Source organism: Phocoena phocoena, chromosome 3 (assembly GCF_963924675.1).
Source record: "Phocoena phocoena chromosome 3, mPhoPho1.1, whole genome shotgun sequence".
NCBI classification, from domain to species: Eukaryota; Metazoa; Chordata; class Mammalia; order Artiodactyla; family Phocoenidae; genus Phocoena; species Phocoena phocoena.
This window is the reverse complement of record NC_089221.1, coordinates 63301661-63323028: the sequence shown is the minus strand read 5'-3', so window position 1 is coordinate 63323028 and position 21368 is coordinate 63301661. Positions and strand designations below refer to the sequence as shown.

At 35.8% G+C, this 21368-nt stretch overlaps 1 protein-coding gene across 1 annotated transcript in view; it reads left to right on the top strand.

The window, feature by feature from the left end:
- The window catches only part of HOMER1 (homer scaffold protein 1), a 123702-nt gene that overhangs the window by 100489 nt on the left and 1845 nt on the right, over window positions 1–21368 (top strand). The window contains exons 7-8 of the mRNA XM_065873418.1: window positions 2864–2974; window positions 3593–3673. Of these exons, the coding sequence (XP_065729490.1) occupies window positions 2864–2974; window positions 3593–3673 (192 nt within the window). The remainder of the gene's footprint in view (window positions 1–2863; window positions 2975–3592; window positions 3674–21368) is intronic.

The window sequence follows — 21368 nt, the reverse complement described above, 5'->3', positions numbered from 1 at the left end:
ACCATTTCCCTTCAGCCTGAGTAACCTCCTTTAGCATTTTTTATATATATTTATAAATATATATACATATATATTTTATCTTTACTACAGGTTGTGTTTTCCTATTTCTTCACGTCTAGTCATTTTTGGTTGTATATTGGAAATGGTAAATGAGATGATGTTATAGAGCCCATAGATTCTGTTATCTTTCTCTGAATATTCAGTGTTGAATTTTGTTTCAGCGAGCAGCTAAATGACTTGTATAGTCATCCCTTGGTCTCTGAGGGGGATTGGTTCCAGGACCCCCCCCCCCACCAACCACCTCCTGGATACCAATATCCACGAGTGCTCAAGTCCCTTATATAAAATGGCATAGTACATTCATCCCTTTGTATCCACAGGTTTCACATCCACCGTGGGTATGGAGGGCTGACTGTACTTAGAAGTTGGGGAGGTACAGACTTATGCTTTACTAGTTGGTTTATTTCCATTTTGTTCTTGATTCTAGGGTGAATCCTTGAGTCCTGGAAAATCTTTATTTCTAAGGCATAACCCTTCTGGGGTTTCAGTGGGAAACTTAAGGTGCTTGCTAAGACCTAATTTGGTGGGACTCTAACCTCAAAGTGTTTTCTCTGTGGTGAGCACTACCACGGCTTAGCTCTTTCAGCCTTCTAGCTTCTCTCCCAGACCGCTGAACTCCTTGGATTCCTACTTTTACATGTTCAGTTCAGAAGTCAGCCAAAGATTTAAGGGGTGTCTGTATGCTTTTTAGAGGTCATTTTTTCATACAGTTCCCTGAATTTCTAGTTGCTTAACCTGTTCTGAGGCATCCCCAACTCCTCAGACTCCTTGAGAAAATAAGATCTCAGGTTTTTGCTTGAGTTCTAGTCAAGCAACTCAGCCAGACTGCACAGTGCCTTCAGGCAAAAAGATGTGTAAATGTGTATCTCACCCAGTATGATGCTTTCTTTCAGTCTTTTGCCCAATTTGGTCATTCACCAGGGCCTTCTAACAGTTGATGTTTACATTTTGCCCATGATTTGCAATTGTTATCTGAGGGAAAGGTAATCTAGTAAAAGCTACTCCATCATTATCAAAACTAGAACTCCTCGTGAGGAATATACTACCTAATTGAGCAAAGAAAACTAATATATATTAAACAATAGGGAAATAATTCCCAAGATTTTTGAACAGATGTTCAGTGTTGTGGACCAGAGGTCAGGAGAGCCTTGAGCACTTGAGTAGATAGGAATGGCTTTCTAGAGAAGTGCATTCTGAGCTGAGAGTTGAGGGTTTGGTTAGTTTTGAATGGTTTTCAAAGGTAAGAGAAGACATTCTAGTTAAGTCAACAAGATGGATATGAGCATGGATTTGCCTGCTTTTAGCTGAAAGTGCATAACTAGGTGTCTTGGGCAATGAGATGTTTAAGTAGTTTGTAGCTAGCTTATGGAGGACCTGAGAGTTTAGATTTGATGCTGTGAAAAAGATGAGCCATTGAAAGGCTTTTAATGGGACAGTCACACAATGAAAGATGGATATTAGCAGTTTGCAGAAGAGATAAAAATAGACAAAGGATATAATTAGGTCCACTGGCAGGTCATTGTTTTTGTTTACACCTGGATGATAAGGATCTGCACAAGCTATTAGAGCATGAATAGAAAGCAAGAAAGTGATATGAGAGGTAGAGTGACAGAATATGGAGGTTAATTCAATACTTGGAAAATGTGAGGGAGAGAGATTTGCTGTTTCCTTAGTAGTCTACAATTTATTATATTCTAGTCAATCAAAATGAATGAGATCCTGACATGTGTAGAGAGCTTTGATAAGGTGTGTGTGTGTTTATGTTGACTTCTGTCTATTTTGACTGTTTTTGGATGGTATAACTTTTACGGATAATGCCGTTCTCTGTTCTCTCAAAAAATAGCAAGTGCACATTAGAAGTTTTGTTGCTCTCTGGACCCTCAGTAAATTTGTATTGAGTAGAGAACTGTTCTCTTTTGCTCTAAGAACAAATTGATGTGAAGATATTCTAGTATCAAATGATTTAAGTTGTATTTTAAGCATATCTTTTCTTCCAGATTCCTTTACATTTTAGAAATGTCTGAAAAATTTTTCACTTCTGCAAGACCAGTTTTCAGAACCCATATTTAATTTGAAGGCTACAGATGGAGGGCAGATGGCTGATTTTGAATTTGTTTTCAGAAGAAATTTTTAAAGAAGACTTTCGTTACAGGGGTTCTCTACTGTCATTAATCACTTAATTTAAGTTTTCCTAACCTTTTCATGACCAAGTCTAATTATTTCCTTTGTTCTTTTTTTTTCCTTTGTTCTTTATCCTTAGTCCTAAATTGATTTTATTTTTAATTTTTATTTATTTATTTTTGGCTGCGTCGGTTCTTCGTTGCTGCGTGCAGGCTTCCTCTAGTTGCAGCAAGTGGGGGCTACTCTTCGTTGTGGTGCGCGGGCCTCTCATCATGGTGGCTTCTCTTGTTGCAGAGCATGGGCTCTAGGCGCACGGGCTTCAGTAGTTTCAGCACACAGGCTCAGTAGTTAGGGCTCTCAGGCTCTAGAGTGCAGGCTCAGTAGTTGTGGCACAGGGGTTAGTTGCTCCGTGGCATGTGGGATCTTCCAGGACCAGAGGTGAAACCTGTGTCCCCTGCATTGACAGGCGGATTCTTAACCACTGTGCCACCAGGGAAGTCCCCTAAATTGATATTTTTTAACAAATCAGTTCTATTCATCCTACCCTGTCAATATTTCTCAAAATTAATTTTGATATATTGATTCAAAATTCATTAGTCACCTATCAGGGACTTATATGTCTTCAGCAAGAAATCCTTTGAATTTGTCGTGTAATTTAATCTGTGTTCTCATTTAATTTTAGGTTACTGAGCTTGAATGTGTTAGTAGTCAAGCAAATGCGGTGCATACCCATAAGACAGAATTAAATCAGACAATACAAGAATTGGAAGAGACGCTGAAAGTGAAGGAAGAGGTATTTGCTACTTCTCACTTGTCTGTAATCTCACTAAAATATGTGTACAAACATTACAGTCTATGTCAGATTTAAAGGTACTTTATGCAGTAAGATCAGGTTGTGGGGTGTTTTTAGGATGAAATTTTCCTTGAGTGATATTAAGCTTGTCCATATTTTTCCCATCCCTGTGTCTGTTATGAACTACAGTGAGGCAGTCAGACTGAGATACTGCCTCTTGACTTCTGTAATGAGAGTTGCATTCATACAATCAACAGAAAACCATTAGAAGTTAAATGAATTTTACAAGCTGTTCCTTTGTCTAGTTTCCAGTCAAAAGATTTAATATCCCAGGAAAGAATTATATCCACAAAGCTTGAAGCAACCTTAAAATGTTCAGACTGCTGTTTCTAAGCAGTGCTGTACAAAAGCAACCAAGCTGATTTGTTGCTTAAGATTATGCTGTACTAGACAACATACCCATAAAGATGAATTTACCCCTTGAAACCAGTATAAAGGAATGTTTTTTAAGTCATCTTTTTTCTAAGGACTGGGACAATAATTTCAGGGAAAAATAAGGCCTTCTCTCTCCTTGATATAATTAAAATATTGTTAAAGACATTGCTCTACTTTTTCTAGGAAATAGAAAGATTAAAACAAGAAATTGATAATGCCAGAGAACTACAAGAACAGAGGGACTCTTTGACTCAGAAACTACAGGTGAGCTATAATAAAATTTTTTATTCATTTCTGCATAAGTGAGAGTCATCAATCATTCTTTCACTTAGTAATGACTTTTTTTCTGTAACTCTGTTTTATAGGTTATTGGTCACTTTTCTTTTCCAGGACTTCTGATTCATGCCTGATCATTGATTTTTCAAAAATTACTTGATAACTTCATCTACATAGCTTATCATCATAGATGGTCATTTTATAAATTGTCGTTAGTAAATTATTTTAGAAATGTCTACTTTTTAACATAAAAAGTACTCTGAACTTAAAGAAAATTTCTCAAATGGATAATATTCAGTTTTGGAATTCTCGTTTTTTTTTTCACTCTGAACTAATGTATGAATTACAGCAGTAGTTGTGCCCTAATGGAAATCAAGGTAGTGTTCTTTTTCTTTCCTTGCCCTAACTAATTTTACTCACTTTTCTCTGCATAAATATTATGCTTCCTGACTCTAATTCACATATACATATCCTTTTCGGTGATAATCAGCCTTGGTTGGGGAAGATTTCTCAAAATTACAGCCCAAATCTCCTGCTGCCAGCTCAGGCACTTTTCTTATACCCCATGACCTCAAGAAGGGTCAGGACCACTTCAGGGTTTGGAGTAGTTATAAATGTGTGTATGAAGTGACGAATTTGGGACAAAGGGTGATGAGTGGGACCTGGAAGCCTAGGATTGGAAAGAGTACCTAGATTATTATAAGAATGACCAACATTTATTGAGTGCTTATTATGTACCAGATACTGTGCTTTACTTATATTATGCATTTAATCCATAGAACAGTCATATGAGGAAACTAAGGCTTGGATAAGTTAACTTGTCCAACCTACATTTAAATGAGCGCAAATTCTGTAACAGAGACCCTTCATAAAACAAAGTTTCTTTATATGAAATGAGATATTTCCTTCTTTCTCTCCCATCACTGACTTTCAGCAGTCTGGGAAAAATGAAGTTGCTTGTTTTGGTCTGCCCTATTAAACAGTGTTCCTATATTTAACCATTTGTGTAGATTAGTGGTTCTCAGCTAGGGGTAGTTTTGTGCCCCAGGGGACGTTCAGCAATGTGTGGAGACATTTTTGATTTTCGCAGCTAGGGTAGTGGAATTGATATTTAGTAAATTGAAGCCAAGGTTGCTACTGAACATTGAATTATCCAGCCCAAAATTTCAAGAGTGCCAAAGTTGAGAAAATCTTGGTGTAGAATTAAAATATGAAGCATGTAATCAGGGCTGGAAGAAATGGGGGAAATGCAGGCTAGTTTTGTCTTTTGTTTTGGTTTGGCTCCCATTGTTTAATTACTTGCTTTGATACAGGCAGTTGCTAAGCGCTTACATATGTTAGCTCTAACTCTCACAGTAACAGGTGTGGTATCCCCATTTTCAAAGAGAAGGCAGCAGTTTAGAGGTGTTAACAAGTTTAATTAAAGCACTTAGAAAGTAGTGAAGCCTAGATTTGTCTTGATTCTAAAATCTCTGTTCTTTCTGCATTACCACACTGTTTCAGCAGCCAAGCATCCAAGCCATCCCTAACAATTCTTGGGAAATTTTTTTTCAGTTATGTATACATTTACATTGTCCCAGAGAAACCAAGAAGTGATTTATTCATATCAAACTTCTAAATGTATTTCATCATTGATTGAGCAGTAATTGAATCTTACAGCTGGCACCTAGAATTGTGACGGTCAATTCTTACCTGCTCTTTCACTGAATATCAAAAATTCTTATCAAAACAGCCTACCTGGAATAGGACAGGGAAACTTTCAGAAAACCTAAGGGTGAATTCTAAAAGGCCAAGCCACAGAAATAACCTGTATTTTTTCCAACTTGAAGAAAGTTCCTTCTTTATAGCCTGGTCCCTCCTACCTAAAGATCTGCTTGTCAAAAGTTCCAGCACTCTTGAACCTCCATTCATAAATTCAGTCCAAAAAATTGGGATCATTAAATATTTGGAATGGTAGAGGAACTTTGAAATTGCAGTGCATGGATTTGGATTGTAGGTATGGATATGGATAAAAAAATTTGTAGTTATGGGTAAATTAAAAATAGTATGATATGATTTTTCTAATTTGCAAGTGTTTTTTTCCTCAAATGTCAATGTAACATATGCTCATTGTAAAAAATTTAGAAAAATGTAATTTAGCAGGGAAAGAAACCCCGTAATCCCATCATCCTAAGGCAAAGTGTTTAGAATTTTCTTCCCCCAATGTTTCTTCGGATAACTTTTTCTTTATGTGAGACATATAGATGCCAATTTGTTGTCTTACTTTCCTAACAACATTATGTCATAAGCTGCATATGTTATATGGCTGTATAGTGTTCTCCTATATAGATATACCATAATTTTCTTCCAACATTCTTACAGGGATGGTTATTTGTTTTCAATGTTAGCTATAGTAAATAATGTCATAATGAATCTTTTTATATAATCCTTTCTCATTATTTCTTTAAGATGAACTTTTTAAGAAGAATTACTAGTTGTAAATGTTTTTAAATTACTTATGCTGAGAAATTGATGTCAGGAACAGCAGGATACCCTCTGGATATTGGTCTCCTGCCATCTTTGCTGTCTGATAAGGAACAAAGGAGTAGTTTACTATTTTTTTAGTATTATCATTTTTTTGATTACGAATTTTCCATATGCTTATTGTCATCTTTCTGTATCTTGAAGGCATCAAGTACATTTTCACCTTAGAGTACCTGGCGTATCCTTGCCTGGAGGTCTGAGCCCCGAGATCTTCAAATGCGCTGGTTTCTAATGTAATTTACATCTTGGCTCACATGTTAATTTCTCTGATTTCCCAATTTAAGCACTACTTTGCAGGCTGCCACACCCCCTCCCCCAGTACTCTTTATAATATTACCATGTCTTATTTTCCTTGTAGCAGTCATCACCATATGAAATGATCTTGGTTTTTTTTTATTTTTAAAATATTTATTTATTTATGGCTGCGTCGGGTCGTATTTTTGGCATGCAGAATCTTTCATTGCAGCATGTGGGCTTCTATGTAGTTGTGGTGCACGGGCTCCAGAGTGCGCAGGCTCAGTAGTTGCAGTGTATGGACTCCAGAGTGCGTGGGCTCTGTAGTTGTGGCACATGGCTCTCTAGTTGTGGTGCACAGGCTCAGTAGTTGCAGCATGTGGGATCTTAGTTTCCTAACCAGGGATCGAACCTGCATCCCCTGCATTGGAAGGAGGATTCTCAACCACCAGGGAAGTCCCAATGATCTTGTTTTTTTAATTTATTTTTAAACTTTTTATTTTGAAGAAATTTCACACTTACAGAAAGGTTGCATGAATAAGACAAAGATTTTTCATGTACCTTTCACCCACATCCCCCAGATGTTAACATCTTTGCCATATTTGTTTCGTTTTATCATTATGGAACTCTCTCTGTATATATTCATATTTTTTTCTAAATGTTTGAGAATAAGTTCCAAATATGCCGTCCCTTTGCCTCTAAACACTTTAATGTATATTTTGGTTTTTTTCATATTTAATTTTTAAATTAATTTTATTGGAGTATAGTTGATTTACAATGTTGTGTTAGTTTCTGCTGTACAGCAGAGTGAGTCAGTTATAATATACATATCCACTCTTTTTTAGATTATTTTCCCATATAGGTCATGACAGAGTACTGAGTAGAGTTCCATGTGTTATACAGTAGGCTCTTATTATCTATTTTATAGAGAGTAGTGTGTATATGTCAATCCCAGCCTCCCAATTTATTGCCCCCCTTTCCCCTTTGGTAACCATAAGTTTGTTTTCCACATCTGTGACTCTATTTCTGTTTTGTAAATAAGTTCATTTGTACCATGTTTTTAGATTCCACATATAAGCGATATCATATGATATTTGTCTTTCTCAGTCTGACTTCACTCAGTATGACAATCTCTTCAATGTTTTTTCTAAGAGTAGGACAGTCTCTTAGATTACCATCAAAATCAAGAAATTATCTAAAGACTTTATTCAAATTCCCATAATTGTCCTAATAATCCTATTTATAACAAAATTTTTAAAATTGTTTTTCTGGTCCAGGCTTCATTTCAGGATCACAAGTTGTATTTAGTTGTCATGTCTATTTATTTTGTTGTTTAAATTGTCCCAGATTTGGCAAGTGGGAACCTTTTTAATCCTGCTTCTGTGTCCTTTGGATGTGACCCTGTCATTTAAAGAACTTCATGTTTTAGCTCAACTAGATATTCCTAGTTGTATTTATCAGCTTCAGCCTTGAAATTAGCTATTTCTTCAAAGAAAAATTTCTTTTAGCAAAGTTTAGCGTTTACAAACCAAGTTCTGGGCACAAGATATACCTTTTGCTATTGAGATGTCATTGTTTCTAGGCCCTATTAATGATCAGAGCTAGAAGTACACACATAGCACATTATGTCCATTACAATAGCTATATTGAAAAAAAACAAACCTGAAATCATACTCATACCTCCCACTGCAGTCCAGTACTATGGAGTTCATTTTAGCCTTCCCCATTTTCCTGTTAGTAACTCCTTTCCCCAATATTGTTATAAAGCAGAAACTAACACACCATTGTGAAGCAATTATACTCCAATAAAGATGTTAAATAAATAAAACACACAAAAAAGAAACCACAATATGTTTATTTGCTTGCTTAGTCCTTGAAAGCACAGAAAGTAGTTTCTAATTCATACCACTGCCAAAACAACAACAACAACAAAACTCTACTAACTAGAGATCAGTATTCTTTTTGTCCTTAGCCTGTGTTCAAAAGTTAGGTTAGTTCTTCCACTCCCCCTTTTCAATTGGTTAGTTATTCATTTGAAACACATTTATGTTCATTTATATCTTATTATATTCCATTTTAGTTTTTTTCTTCCCCATTCTTTATTTTGTATTTGTATGCATTTACAGAGCATATGAAACATTAACATGGTTCTAAAAGTCAGAACTATTCAGGAAGATATCTTCAGGGACACGTCATCCTGTCCAATCCAGTCTACCCCCATTCTTGCCCCCCATTCCCGGCTGCCCCCTGTGGTAACCAATCTCATTAGTTTCTGGTTTATCCTTTCTGTGTTTCTTTTTACACAAATGAACAGATATGTTTCTTTCTTAATTTCCTCCCCTTTTTTTCCTATACAAATGGTAACATACTCTAGATTACTCTTCCGCACTTTGCTTTTTTTTAATCTAAGGTATGTCCTGGAAATCACTCTATGTCCTGTCAGTTCATAGAGAGAGACCTTGTTCATTCTTTTTTTTTTTTTAGCTGTATAGTACTTCATTTGCATGTGTGATAGTTTTTAAAACCACACTCCTTTATATGGGTATTTAGGTTTCCAGTATTTTGCAGCAGTACTACAATGAGTAACCTTATGCATAGGTGTTTTATTATTGTTGGAGGTGTATCTACAGGGTGAACTCTTAGGAGTGAGATTTCTAAGTGAGAACATCATGTAGTCAAATTCCTCTCCATGATGGGTTGTGCCAGTTTTCCCTTGTATCATCAGTGTGAGAGAATGCCTGTTTCTCCACAGCCTCACCAACAAAATGTGTTCTCGTACTTTTTTAACTTGTGGCAATGTATGATAGGTGGGAAATGATAGTTTTAATTTGTGTATCCCATATTATGAGTGAGATTAAACATCTTTCATAAGCTTAAAGGCCATTTCGGTATCTTTTTGTACCTGTATAGATTGTGTTTTCTTGTCTTTGCCCTTTTTTGATCCTTCTTCCACAAAATTTGAAGAGTTCTTTATATATCTGCAATTATATGTTACAAGTATTTTCTCCCAGTTTGTCAAAGTTTTTGACTTTGCGTAAGATGGTGGTGTTGTTTTATGTAGTAGTCAAATACATCATTCTTTTCTTTCATTGCTCTAGCTGTCAATCATAGTTAGATAGCTCTTTTCCAAACTCAAATCATATGGGAATCCATCCATATTTCCCTTTAGTACTTCTGTGCTTTCATTTTTTACATTTAGATCTCTGAGTCATTTGGGGTTTGTCCTTCTGTGTGTGGTGTGAGATATGGATCTAACTTTATCTTTTTCCAAATGTCTATCTGCTTATCACTACCATTTATTTAAAACTTTATCCTTTTTTTCCAGAGATTTTAGATATTCAGTTTCCATGTGTGTTCTGGTGTATATCTGGACTTCTATGCTATTCTACTAGTCACTCTTACGTATTCCTAGTACCACACTTCTTTAATTGTAGAGGCTTTACAGTATGTTTTAATATCTGATAAGGCCAGTCAGTCCTCATAGCCTTCCTTTTTCATTGTTTTTTAATATATTCTTACATGTTTATTTTTCCATACAAATTTTAGTATTAACGTTAGTACCAATTTTAGTGTCAATGAAAACTTTAGCTCTATAAAAAATTTCATTGGGATTGCTTAAAATTTATAATGCTAGTTTAGCAGAAGTGTGGTTTCCATCCTATCCAAGAATAAGGGATGTCTTCTTATTTGTCCACATCTACTTCTGTGTTTTTCAGGAGCATTTTAGGGTTTTCATGCTGTGAATTTGGCATGTTTCTTTGTAAATATTTAACCTTCTTTTCTTCTATTGACAATGGAGTTTTCTCTACCATCGTATCTTTTAATTGATTATTGTTTATATATTGGGTTGGCCAAAAAGTTCATTTGGGTTTTTCCATAAGATGTTACAGAAAACCAGAATGAGCTTTTTGGCCATCCCAATATATGAAAGCTGTTAAATTCTGTTTGCTAATTTTATATCCCTCTACCTTACTAAATTATTTCATTGTTTGAACTAGTTTTGTCATTTATTCCATTTATTCTCTAAGATTTCCTAGGTATACTAACATATATTCTGCCAATAGAAATAATTTTACTTCTTTTCTTCCAGTTCTTATGCCTCTGTTGATCTTTCCTGTTGAATTACACCTGTTAAAAATACAGGTACAGAGGTGGAGTCAAGATGGCCTACTAGAAGGACGTGGAATTCGCGTCTCCTCACAACTAGGTCACCTACCAGGCACCAGTGGGGGACCATAGACACCTAAGGGGACAGGAGGAACCCCCAGCGACCGGCTTGCAGGATCTTGGTTCCCAGGCCGTAGGTCGGGCCCAAGCTCCTGTGGTGGGAGCTCCAAGTCCAAACTGCTGGACTAAGAGAGAACCTCAGACCCCAGGGAATATCAGTTGGAGTGAGGCCTCCCGGAGGTCCGCATCTCAGCACCAAGTTCCGGCTCTTTCCAACTGACTGCAAACTCCAATGCTGGACGTCTCAGACCAAACAACCAGTAAGACAGGAATACAGCACCACCCATCAAAAAAAAAAACCAAAAATGAAACGACAAAAAAAAATGTTACAGATGAAGGAGCAAGGTAAAAAACTACAAGACCAAATAAATGAAGACAAAATAGGCAACCTCCCTGAAAAAGAATTCAGAATAATGTTAGTAAAGATGATCCAAAATCTCGGAAACAGTATGGAAAAAATACAAGAAACATTTAACAAGGATCTAGAAGAACTAAAGAGCAAACAGTGATGAACAACACAATACGGAAATTAAAAATACTCTGGAAGGAATCAATAACAGAATAACTAGGCAGAAGAATGGATAAGTGAGCTAGAAGATAAAATGGTGGAAATAACTGCCAGGGAGCAGAATAAAGAAAAAAGAATGAAAAGAATTGAGGACAGTCTCAGAGACTTCTGGGACAACATTAAACACACCAACATTCGAATTATAGGGGTTCCAGAAGAAGAAGAGAAAAACAAAGGGTCTGGGGAAATATTTGAAGAGATTATAGTAGAAAACTTTCCTAACATGGGAAAGGAAATAGTCAATCAAGTCGAGGAAACACAGAGAGTACCATGCAGGATAAACGCAAAGAGAAACACACCGAGACACATATTAATCAAACTATCAAAAATTAAATACAAAGAAAAAATATTAAAAGCAGCAAGGGAAAAACAACAAATAACACACAAGGGAATCCCCATAAGGTTAACAGCTGATCTTTCAGCAGAAACTCTGCAAGCCAGAAGGGAGTGGCAGGACATATTTAAAGTGATGAAGGGGAAAAACTTACAGCCAAGATTACTCTACCCAGCAAGGATCTCATTCAGATTCGATGGAGAAATTAAAACCTTTTCAGACAAGCAAAAGCTAAGAGAATTCAGCACCACCAAACCAGCCTTACAACGAATGCTAAAGGAACTTCTCTAGGCAGGAAACACAAGAGAAGGAAAAGACCAACAATAACAAACCCCCAAAATTAAGAAAATGGTAATAGGAACATACATATTGATAACTGCGTTAAATGTAAATGGATTAAATGCTCCAACCAAAAGACATAGACTGGCTGAATGCATACAAAAATAGCACCCATACTTATGCTGTCTACAAGAGACCCACTTCAGACCTAGGGACACATACAGACTGAAAGTGAGGGCATGGAAAAAGATATTCCATGCATATGGAAATCAGAAGAAAGCTGGAGTAGCAATTCTCATATCAGAGAAAACAGACTTTAAAATAAAGACTATTACAGGACACAAAGAAGGACACTACATAATGATCAAGGGATCAATCCAAGAAGAAGATATAACAACTGTAAATATTTATGCACCCAATATAGGAGCACCTCAATACATAAGGCAAATGCTAACAGCCATAAAGGGGAAATCGACAGTAACACAATCATAGTAGGGGACTTTAACACCCCAGTTTCACCAATGGACAAATCATCCAAAATGAAAATAAGGAAACACAAGCTTTGAATGACACATGAAACAAGGTAGGACATTCCATCCCAAAACAACAGAATACACTTTCTTCTCAACGGCTTATGGAACATTCTCCAGGATAGATCATATCTTGGGTCACAAATCAAGCCTTGGTAAATTTAAGAAAATTGAAATCGTGTCAAGTATCTTTTCTGACCAAAACGCTATGAGACTAGATATCAATTACAGGAAAAAAATCTGTAAAAAATACAAACACATAGAGGCTAAACAATACACTGCTTAATAACCAAGAGATGACTGAGGAAATCAAAAAATTCCTAGAAAGAAATGACAATGAAAACACGACGACCCAAAACCTATGGGATGCAGCAAAAACAGTTCTAAGAGGAAAGTTTATAGCGATACAATCCTACCTCAATAAACAAGAAATATCTCAAATAAACAACCTAACCTTACACCTAAAGCAATTAGAGAAAGAACAAAAAAAAACCCAAAGTTAGGAGAAGGAAAGAAATCATAAAGATGAGATCAGAAATGAAGGAAACGATAGCAAAGATCAATAAAACTAAAAGCTGGTTCTTTGAGAAGATAAACAAAATAGATAAACCATTAGCCAGACTCATCAAGAAAGAAAGGGATAAGACTCATCAATAGAATTAGAAATGAAAAAGGAAAAGTAACAACTGACACTGCAGAAAAAGAAAGGATCATGAGAGATTATTACAAGCAACTGTATGCCAATAAAATGGACAACCTGGAAGAAATGGAAGAAATTCTTAGAAAAGCACAACCTTCGGAGACTAAACCAGGAAGAAATAGAAAATATAAACAGACCAATCACAAGCACTGAAATTGAAACTGTGATTAAAAATCTTCCAACAAAAGCACAGGACCAGATGGCTTCACAGGCGAATTCTATCAAACATTTGGAGAAGAGCTAACACTTATCCTTCTCAAACTCTTCCAAAATATATCAGAGGAAGGAACACTCCCAAACTCATTCTCTACGAGGCCGCTATCACCCTGATATCAAAACCAGACAAAGATGTCACAAAGAAAGAAAACTACAGGCCTATATCACTGACGAACATAGATGCAGAAATCCTCAACAAAATACTAGCAAACAGAATCCAACAGTACATTAAAAGGATCATACACCATGATCAAGTGGGGTTTATCCCAGGAACGCAAGGATTCTTCAATATACGCTAATCAATCAATGTGATACACCATATTAACAAATTGAAGGATAAAAACCATATGATCATCTCAATAGATGCAGGAAAAGCTTTTGACAAAATTCAACACCCATTTATGATAAAAACTCTCCAGAAAGTAGGCATAGAGGGAACTACCTCAATATAATAAAGGCTATATATGACAAACCCATAGCCAGCATCATTCTCAGTGGTGAAAAACTGAAACCATTTCCACTAAGTTCAGGAACAGGACAAGGTTGTCCACACTCACCACTATTATTCAACACAGTTTTGGAAGTTTTAGTCACAGCAATCAGCAAAGAAAAAGAAATAAAAGGAATCCATATCAGAAAAGAAGAAGTAAAGCTGTCAGTGTTTGCAGATGACATGATACTATACATAGAGAATCCTAAAGATACTACCAGAAAACTACTAGAGCTAATCAATGAATTTGGTAAAGTAGCAGGATACAAAATTAATGCACAGAAATCTCTTGCATTCCTATACACTAATGATGAAAAATCTGAAAGAGAAATTAAGAAAACACTCCCATTTACCTTTGCAACAAAGAGAATAAAATACCTAGGAATAAAGCTACCTAAGGAGACAAAAGACCTGTATGCAGAAAACTTATTATAAAACACTGATGAAAGAAATTAAAGATGATATAAACAGGTGGAGAGATATAGTATATTCTTGGATTGGAAGAATCAACATTGTGAAAATGACTGTACTACCCAAAGCAATCTACAGATTCAATGCAATCCCTGTCAAGCTACCACTGGCACTTTTCCCAGAACTAGAACAAAAAATTTCACAATTTGTATGGAAACACAAAAAACCCCGAATAGCCAAAGCAATCTTGAGAACGAAAAATGGAGCTGGAGGAATCAGGCTCCCTGACTTCAGACTATACTACAAAGCTACAGTAACCAAGACAGTGTGGTACTGACACAGAAACAGAAATATAGATCAATGGAACAGGATAGAAAGCCCAGAGATAAACCCACACACATATAGTCACGTTATCTTTGATAAAGGAGGCAAGAATATACAGTGGAGAAAAGGCAGCCTCTTCAATAAGTGGTGCTGGGAAAACTGGACAGCTACAAGTAAAAGAATGAAATTAGAACACCCCCTAACACCATACACAAAAATAAACTCAAAATGGATTGAAGACCTAAATGTAAGGCCAGACAATATCAAACTCTTAGAGGAAAACATAGGCAGAGCATTCTATGACATAAATCACAGCAAGATCATTTTTGACCCACCTCCTAGAGAAATGGAAATAAAAGCAAAAATAAGCAAATGGGACCTAATGAAACTTAGAAGCTTTTGCACAGCAAAGGAAACCATAAACTATAACCATAAACCACAAGCCATAAAGGTGAAAAAACTACCCTCAGAATGGGAGAAAATATTTGCAAATGAAGCAACTGACAAAGGATTAATCTCCAAAATTTACAAGCAGCTCATGCAGCTCAATATTTTAAAAAAAAACAACCCAATCCAAAAATGGGCAGAACATCTAAATAGACATTTCTTCAAAAAGGATATACAGATTGCCAACAGACATGTGAAAGAATGCTAAAGATCATTAATCATTAGAAAAATGCAAATCAAAACTACAATGAGATGCAGACCTGCTAGAGAATGGACTTGAGGATACGGGGAGGGGGAAGGGTAAGCTGGGACAAAGTGAGAGAGTGGCATGGACATATATACACTACCAAACGTAAAATAGATAGCTAGTGGGAAGCAGCTGCATAGCACAGGGAGATCAGCTCTGTGCTTTGTGACCACCTAGAGGGGTGGGATAGGGAGGGTGGGAGGGAGGTAGATGCAAGAGGGAAGAGATATGGGGACATACGTATATGTATAACTGATTCACTTTGTTATAAAGCAGAAACTAACACAGCATTGTAAAGCAATTATACTCCAATAAAGATGTTAAAAAAAGAAAAAAAACCTAAATGTAAGGCTAGACACTTTAAAACTATTAGAGGAAAACATAGGCAGAACACTGTATGACATAAATTACATCAAGATCCTTTTTGACCCACCTCCTAGACAAATAGAAATAAAAACAAAAATAAAAAATGGGACCTAATGAAAGAAAAGCTTTTACACAGCAACAGAAACCGTAAACAAGAGAAAAAGACAACTCTCAGAATGGGAGAAAATATTTGCAAGCAAAGCAAAATATATAAGCAGCTCATGACCTCAATATCAGAAAAACAAACAACCGAATCCAAAAATGGGCAGAAGACCTAAACAGACATTTCTCCAAAGAAGATACACAGATTGCCAACAAACAGGTGAAAAGATGCTCAACATCAGTAATCATTAGAGAAAATCAAAACTACAATGAGGTATCATCTCACACCAGTTAGAACGGCCATCATCAAAAAATCTACAAACAATAAATGCTGAAGAGGGTGTGGAGAAAAGGGAACCCTCTTGCGCTGTTGGTGGGAATGTAAATTGATACAGCCACTATGGAGAACAGTATGGAGGTTCCTTAAAAAACTAAAAATAGAACTACAGTACAATCCAGCAATCCCACTACTGGGCAAGTACCCTGAGGAAACCATAATTCAAAAAGAGTCATGTACCACAATGTTCAGTGTAGCACTATTTACAATAGCCAGTACATGGAAACAGCCTAAGTATCCACCGACAGATGAATGGATAAAGAAGATGTGGCACATATATACAATGGAATATTACTCAGCCATAAAAAGAAATCGAAATTGAGTTATTTGTAGTGAGGTGGATGGATCTAGAGTCTGTCATACAGAGTGAAGTACGTCAGAAAGAGAAAAACAAATGCTGTATGCTAACATATATATATGGAATCTGAAAAGAAACGGTTCTGATGAACCTAGGGGCAGGACAGGAATAAAGACACAGACATAGATAATGGACCGGGAGGGGGAAGGGTAAGCTGGGACGAACTGAGAGAGTGACATGGACATATATACACTACCAAATATAAAATAGATAGCTAGTGGCAAGCAGATGCATAGCACAGGGGAATCAGCTCTGTGCTTTGTGACCACCTGGAGGGGTGGGATAGGGAGGGTGGGAGGGAGGGAGACTCAAGTGGGAGGGGATATGGGGATATACGTATGCATATAGCTGATTCACTTTGTTTTACAGCAGAAACTAACACTACACTGTGAAGCAATTATACTCCAATAAAGATGTTAAAAAAAAAAAAAGATCTCATGCACTGAGGAGTAAACAAACAAACCAAAAATACAGGTACAGTGTTAAACAATAGTGGAGGTGACAGACTTCTCTTGTTCCTGACGTTTGTGGAAATGCCTCTAATATTTTTCAATTAATTGAAATGCTGGCTTTACCACTAAAATATAGGTATCTTACCATATTATGAGAGTGGCTAATTCCTATTTTCTTGAGTGTTTTTACCACAAATGAGTGAACTTTGTTAATAGCTTTTTTAGTATCTATCTAGATAATCATAGTTTTTATCCCCAGATCCATTAATATGGTTTATTAATGGATTTTCTAAAACTGAACCACATTTGCATTCCTAGAATAAATACCACTTAGCTGTGGTGTATCATTTTATTAATGTGGTACCAGATTTTTGTTCCCTATTATTGACAGTTTTTACATGATATTCATTTGTAATATTGGTCTGTAACTTTCTTCCATTTTCAGGTGGGGGCTGAATTTATAAGATTTAGGTATCAAGGCTATACTAGCTTCATAAGATAATTTGGACGATTTTGTTTATTTTCTATGCTCTGGAATAACTTATGTCGTATTGGAACTGTCTGGTCTTTGAAAGTTTAATAGAACTTCCCCTTGAAACCATCTGGGCCTGGTGATTTTTATGGAGTAATTCCATGATTACTCTCTATTTCTTCTGCAGATATTGGGCTGTTTAAGCTTTACATCTGGGTTTTCAAATATTCAGTGGGAACTCTTATAATTTCTTATTTTATATAGGTTTTTTTCTTTCTTAAGTAATGATATGTCTATTTTAAGCTTTTTGCAAAAGGAGATTTTGACTTATTAATTAGTGCTACTCTTTTTCTGTCCTCTACCTCATGAATTTTTACTTTTATCTTTATTTCTGCCTTTTGTTTTGGTTTACTTTTTTATTGTTTTTCTAGCATTTTGAGAAGGGAATTTAATTCCTTTATTTTCATTTTTATTTATTTGTGTTTAAGGCTATAGATTTTTCTCTGGTCATTGCTTTCATGTGTCCCATAGATTCTGACAGTGTTTCCATTATCATTATTTCTTGAAATTCTGTAATTTTGGTTTTATTTCCCTTTCACGCTAGAAGTGTTTAAAAGAACATGTTTTAATTTGCTTGTGGAAGGGCCTTTTAGTTTTATGATTTAGTTACTTATTTCTAGTTTTACTGCATTGTGATCATAAGGGTTTGTTTATGTAATGTCTGCTTTGCCTAATTTACCGATTTTTTGTGTAATCTAGCATATGATCAATTTTATGAATGCTTTTTATTGATTTTGTAGTTTAAGACTTCTATATCCTTACCTTTTTTGTTGTTGTTCCTCTTGATCTGTCCTATATTGAGAGTGGAATATTAAAAGCTCTTATCAGGGTACTTTTTTCTATGTCTCCTAGACCTCCTGTAGTTTCTTCTTTATAAAGGTGGCTACTGTGTTTCTTGGTACATAAACATAATTGTTATATCTTCATTGTGTGTTGTCACTTTTAGCATTAAAGGTGTCTTTCTTTGCCACTTTTTCTACCACTATTACAACCCCTGCCTGGTATACCTTTGCCCATATCATAAGTTTTGGACTTTCTAAATGAATTTCCCAGTGGAAGGACCATTTATTTTATGACTAGCTATCCCCAAAGTCCCTTTCTCTTCTTTTTACTCTCAGAAGTATGCCTTTCCAAGGTTGCCTTCTCGAGTGTCCTGTATACTGTGAATTCGCTTCTTGTAGGCTGCTCTGGTCTACCAGGACTTTTTGTTTTCCACCAGTATTTTGGCACTTTCAGTGGTCCTTCTCTTTCTTTGGATTATTAGAGTTCAGTCTTAGGCCTTTCATTCTCCTCTTCCTTCTTCTGTGCATTTCCCCACAACCCTGCCTTGCCCTCTGCGAAGAGAATAAGAACTTGAGAAATATCTTTGCTAGAAACTGGTGCTTATATCTCCTAATTATAGGTAACTTGAAGTTTGTATTGTTCTCTTTCTTCTAGCTGAAGTTGTGGAATTCGTGTCATTTTATTTGTTCTTATTATTGGTTTACACAGTTTGGAAAGATGGTTGAAAGATTTCAGTGCACACAGTGATTTCCTCAGTTACACAGACGTCTGTTCTGTTGACTTCTTTGTTACCAGTATCTTCCTTCTAGAATGCATACTCCATCAAAACAGGGCCCGTCTTTATTTTCTACTTTATCTTCAGCGCTTAGTATGTAGAAGACACTCAGTAAATGTTGAATAACTTCTTCTTTAACCCATTTTTCTGTTGAATTATTAATACTTGTTTTGATGATTTATGTCATGTTGTATATGAAGGTTAATAATCTAATAGAACAATAATTTATCTTTTAAGAGTTTAAGGTGTGAATCAGATATCAATAAAGACAATTTTTTGTAGCTTTTATTTAGATTAAATGATGCAAGATTTAAATTTATAACCTGACCTGGTCCCATTGATGGTGGTAATAATTGTCTACATTTTTTTAATCACTGTAGTGTTGTAGACTCCATATCTAACAAATACAGAGCATTTGTATTTATATACTTTCAGTTACTGCCTTTTAAAGCACTCAAAAGGGATTTAGCAAATTCTGGCCTTAGTGCTTTATCTTGGTGCCCCTGGCATATGCTCACATATGGGTAAAGGGGAAGGGGAAATAGTAGCACAAAAATGCTAATAAGCAGAAGAATGAGTTGGGAGGGAGAATAAAAGTCAAGAAGAAGGTATGGAAAATATAGACAGAAGGTAGAAAACTGGGACATGCCACCAATCATTTTGCTTCATACTGATGCTGGGTTGTCTGTTCTTCCTCTGGGATCTTATTCTGTGCCTCAGAATAGACCAGCACCAACAGCATTGTATTGGATCCCTTTTGTTACGGGCCTAGTGAAATTCCTCCATCAGAGAAATGGCTTAGAGCACAAGACTCCTGGAGAGAACAGCTCAATTTTAATAGCTGAGGGAATTTGGTGTTTTGCTTGCTTCCACTGAAAATGGTTGGATGTTTCATTGATTGGCAAGGAGAACAAGGAAGCCTTTCATTTTTAAGGACGGCTTTAGAGGGCAAACTGGGTGGTGCCTGGTGAAGTGGGTGTTTTCTAGTGAATGACATTTGGTCTATTTTTACAGTTGGAAACATTCTACAGTACTCTTAAGCTTATTGTTTAAGCAGGCAAGAGAGCATGCTGTGCAATCATGAGTGGAATTTTTACATTTGATCCCAGGGTCTGTTTTCTCCCCCATAGTTTAGAGCCTCCATGAACTTGGCTTCTGAATTTATAAATATTTTATTGGTTTCAGAATCTGCTCTCAGTTTACTTATCTTCACCTTGTAGATTATTCAAAGGGAAAAGATTAGAAACATACCTGCTTAACATCTAACAGTAAATACTTTAAGATTAGATTGGAATTCCCTAAATTCTTTCTTTATAAGTCATTATAACTGCTTTCTTCCTTTTTTTGTATTTTCCCAGGCTCTTCCGACTCATCTGTGGTGTCTTTTTGCTTGAGCTTTGCTCTTAGTTAAACATGTGAATATTTCTTTGTGTTGAGAATGCTAAATCAATGGTTACTTTCTTATATGTATTCAAGTCAGTTTTCCAATTATTTTTCTCAAAAGTTTAATTTTGCTGGTATTATAGGACAAATACATTTTGGAAAGAAGTGCTCATAATCCCAACAACCAGAACTGTTTCCTATTTTCTGTGTGTACTTTAATTCCTATTGTTTGTCCTCATGCATACTAATTTTTGCCTCATTGCAGTGTGCTGCTTCATGTTCTGTTATTTTCATTTAACGTTTACCAGATTGCCTTTCAATAATTTTTTAAAAACAATCTACTGTCCTTCAGATATATAGTAACTTCTAAATAATTTTTAAGTATGCCAGATTTTATTCTGTTTAAAAAGTTAAAAATTTTTTTGTTGTCATGAACTTTTACTTCCCTTTTGTCATTTTTTTCTTTCCTTAATCTGTAGTATATTGGAATTGTTGTATAATTCTCTTATATGTACAGTTATTATATATCTTCACTACAGTTTTTAGTAGGTGAGCTATATTCTCTACCGTATGCATTCATTTGACATTGAGGCGAAACAAAGAATAATTAACATATTCAGAGAATCCTAAAACCTTATTTGAGTCATTTTTCTTCTCTACATCTTTCTCCAAAATTTCCAATAAGGAGAAAAAATTAATTTGTCTCTTTTTCTCTGCCTTCTTTCATCTGAGATTGCTAACAATTATGCCAGAGGAAAAGAACATGGGCAGAAATAGAAAAGAGATGCAGATAATCCACAAAATGGGTCTTCATCTGATCTCAGTATTTGAAGTGCCTAGACTAGTGTTGCCTGGCACAAAGCAAGCAGTCAGGAAATTTGTGTTGTGGGGACAGATGTATTCATGAACAAGCCAATCAATAAAACCACATGTATTTCTCAGATGGCAAAATCTAAAAACCTCCTTAAATTGTATTGAGACTCAGAAGGTCATCCTAATTATCAAACTGCATTAATTACCACAATATTAGTCATAACAAAAGTTATATTGTTTAAGACTTAAACT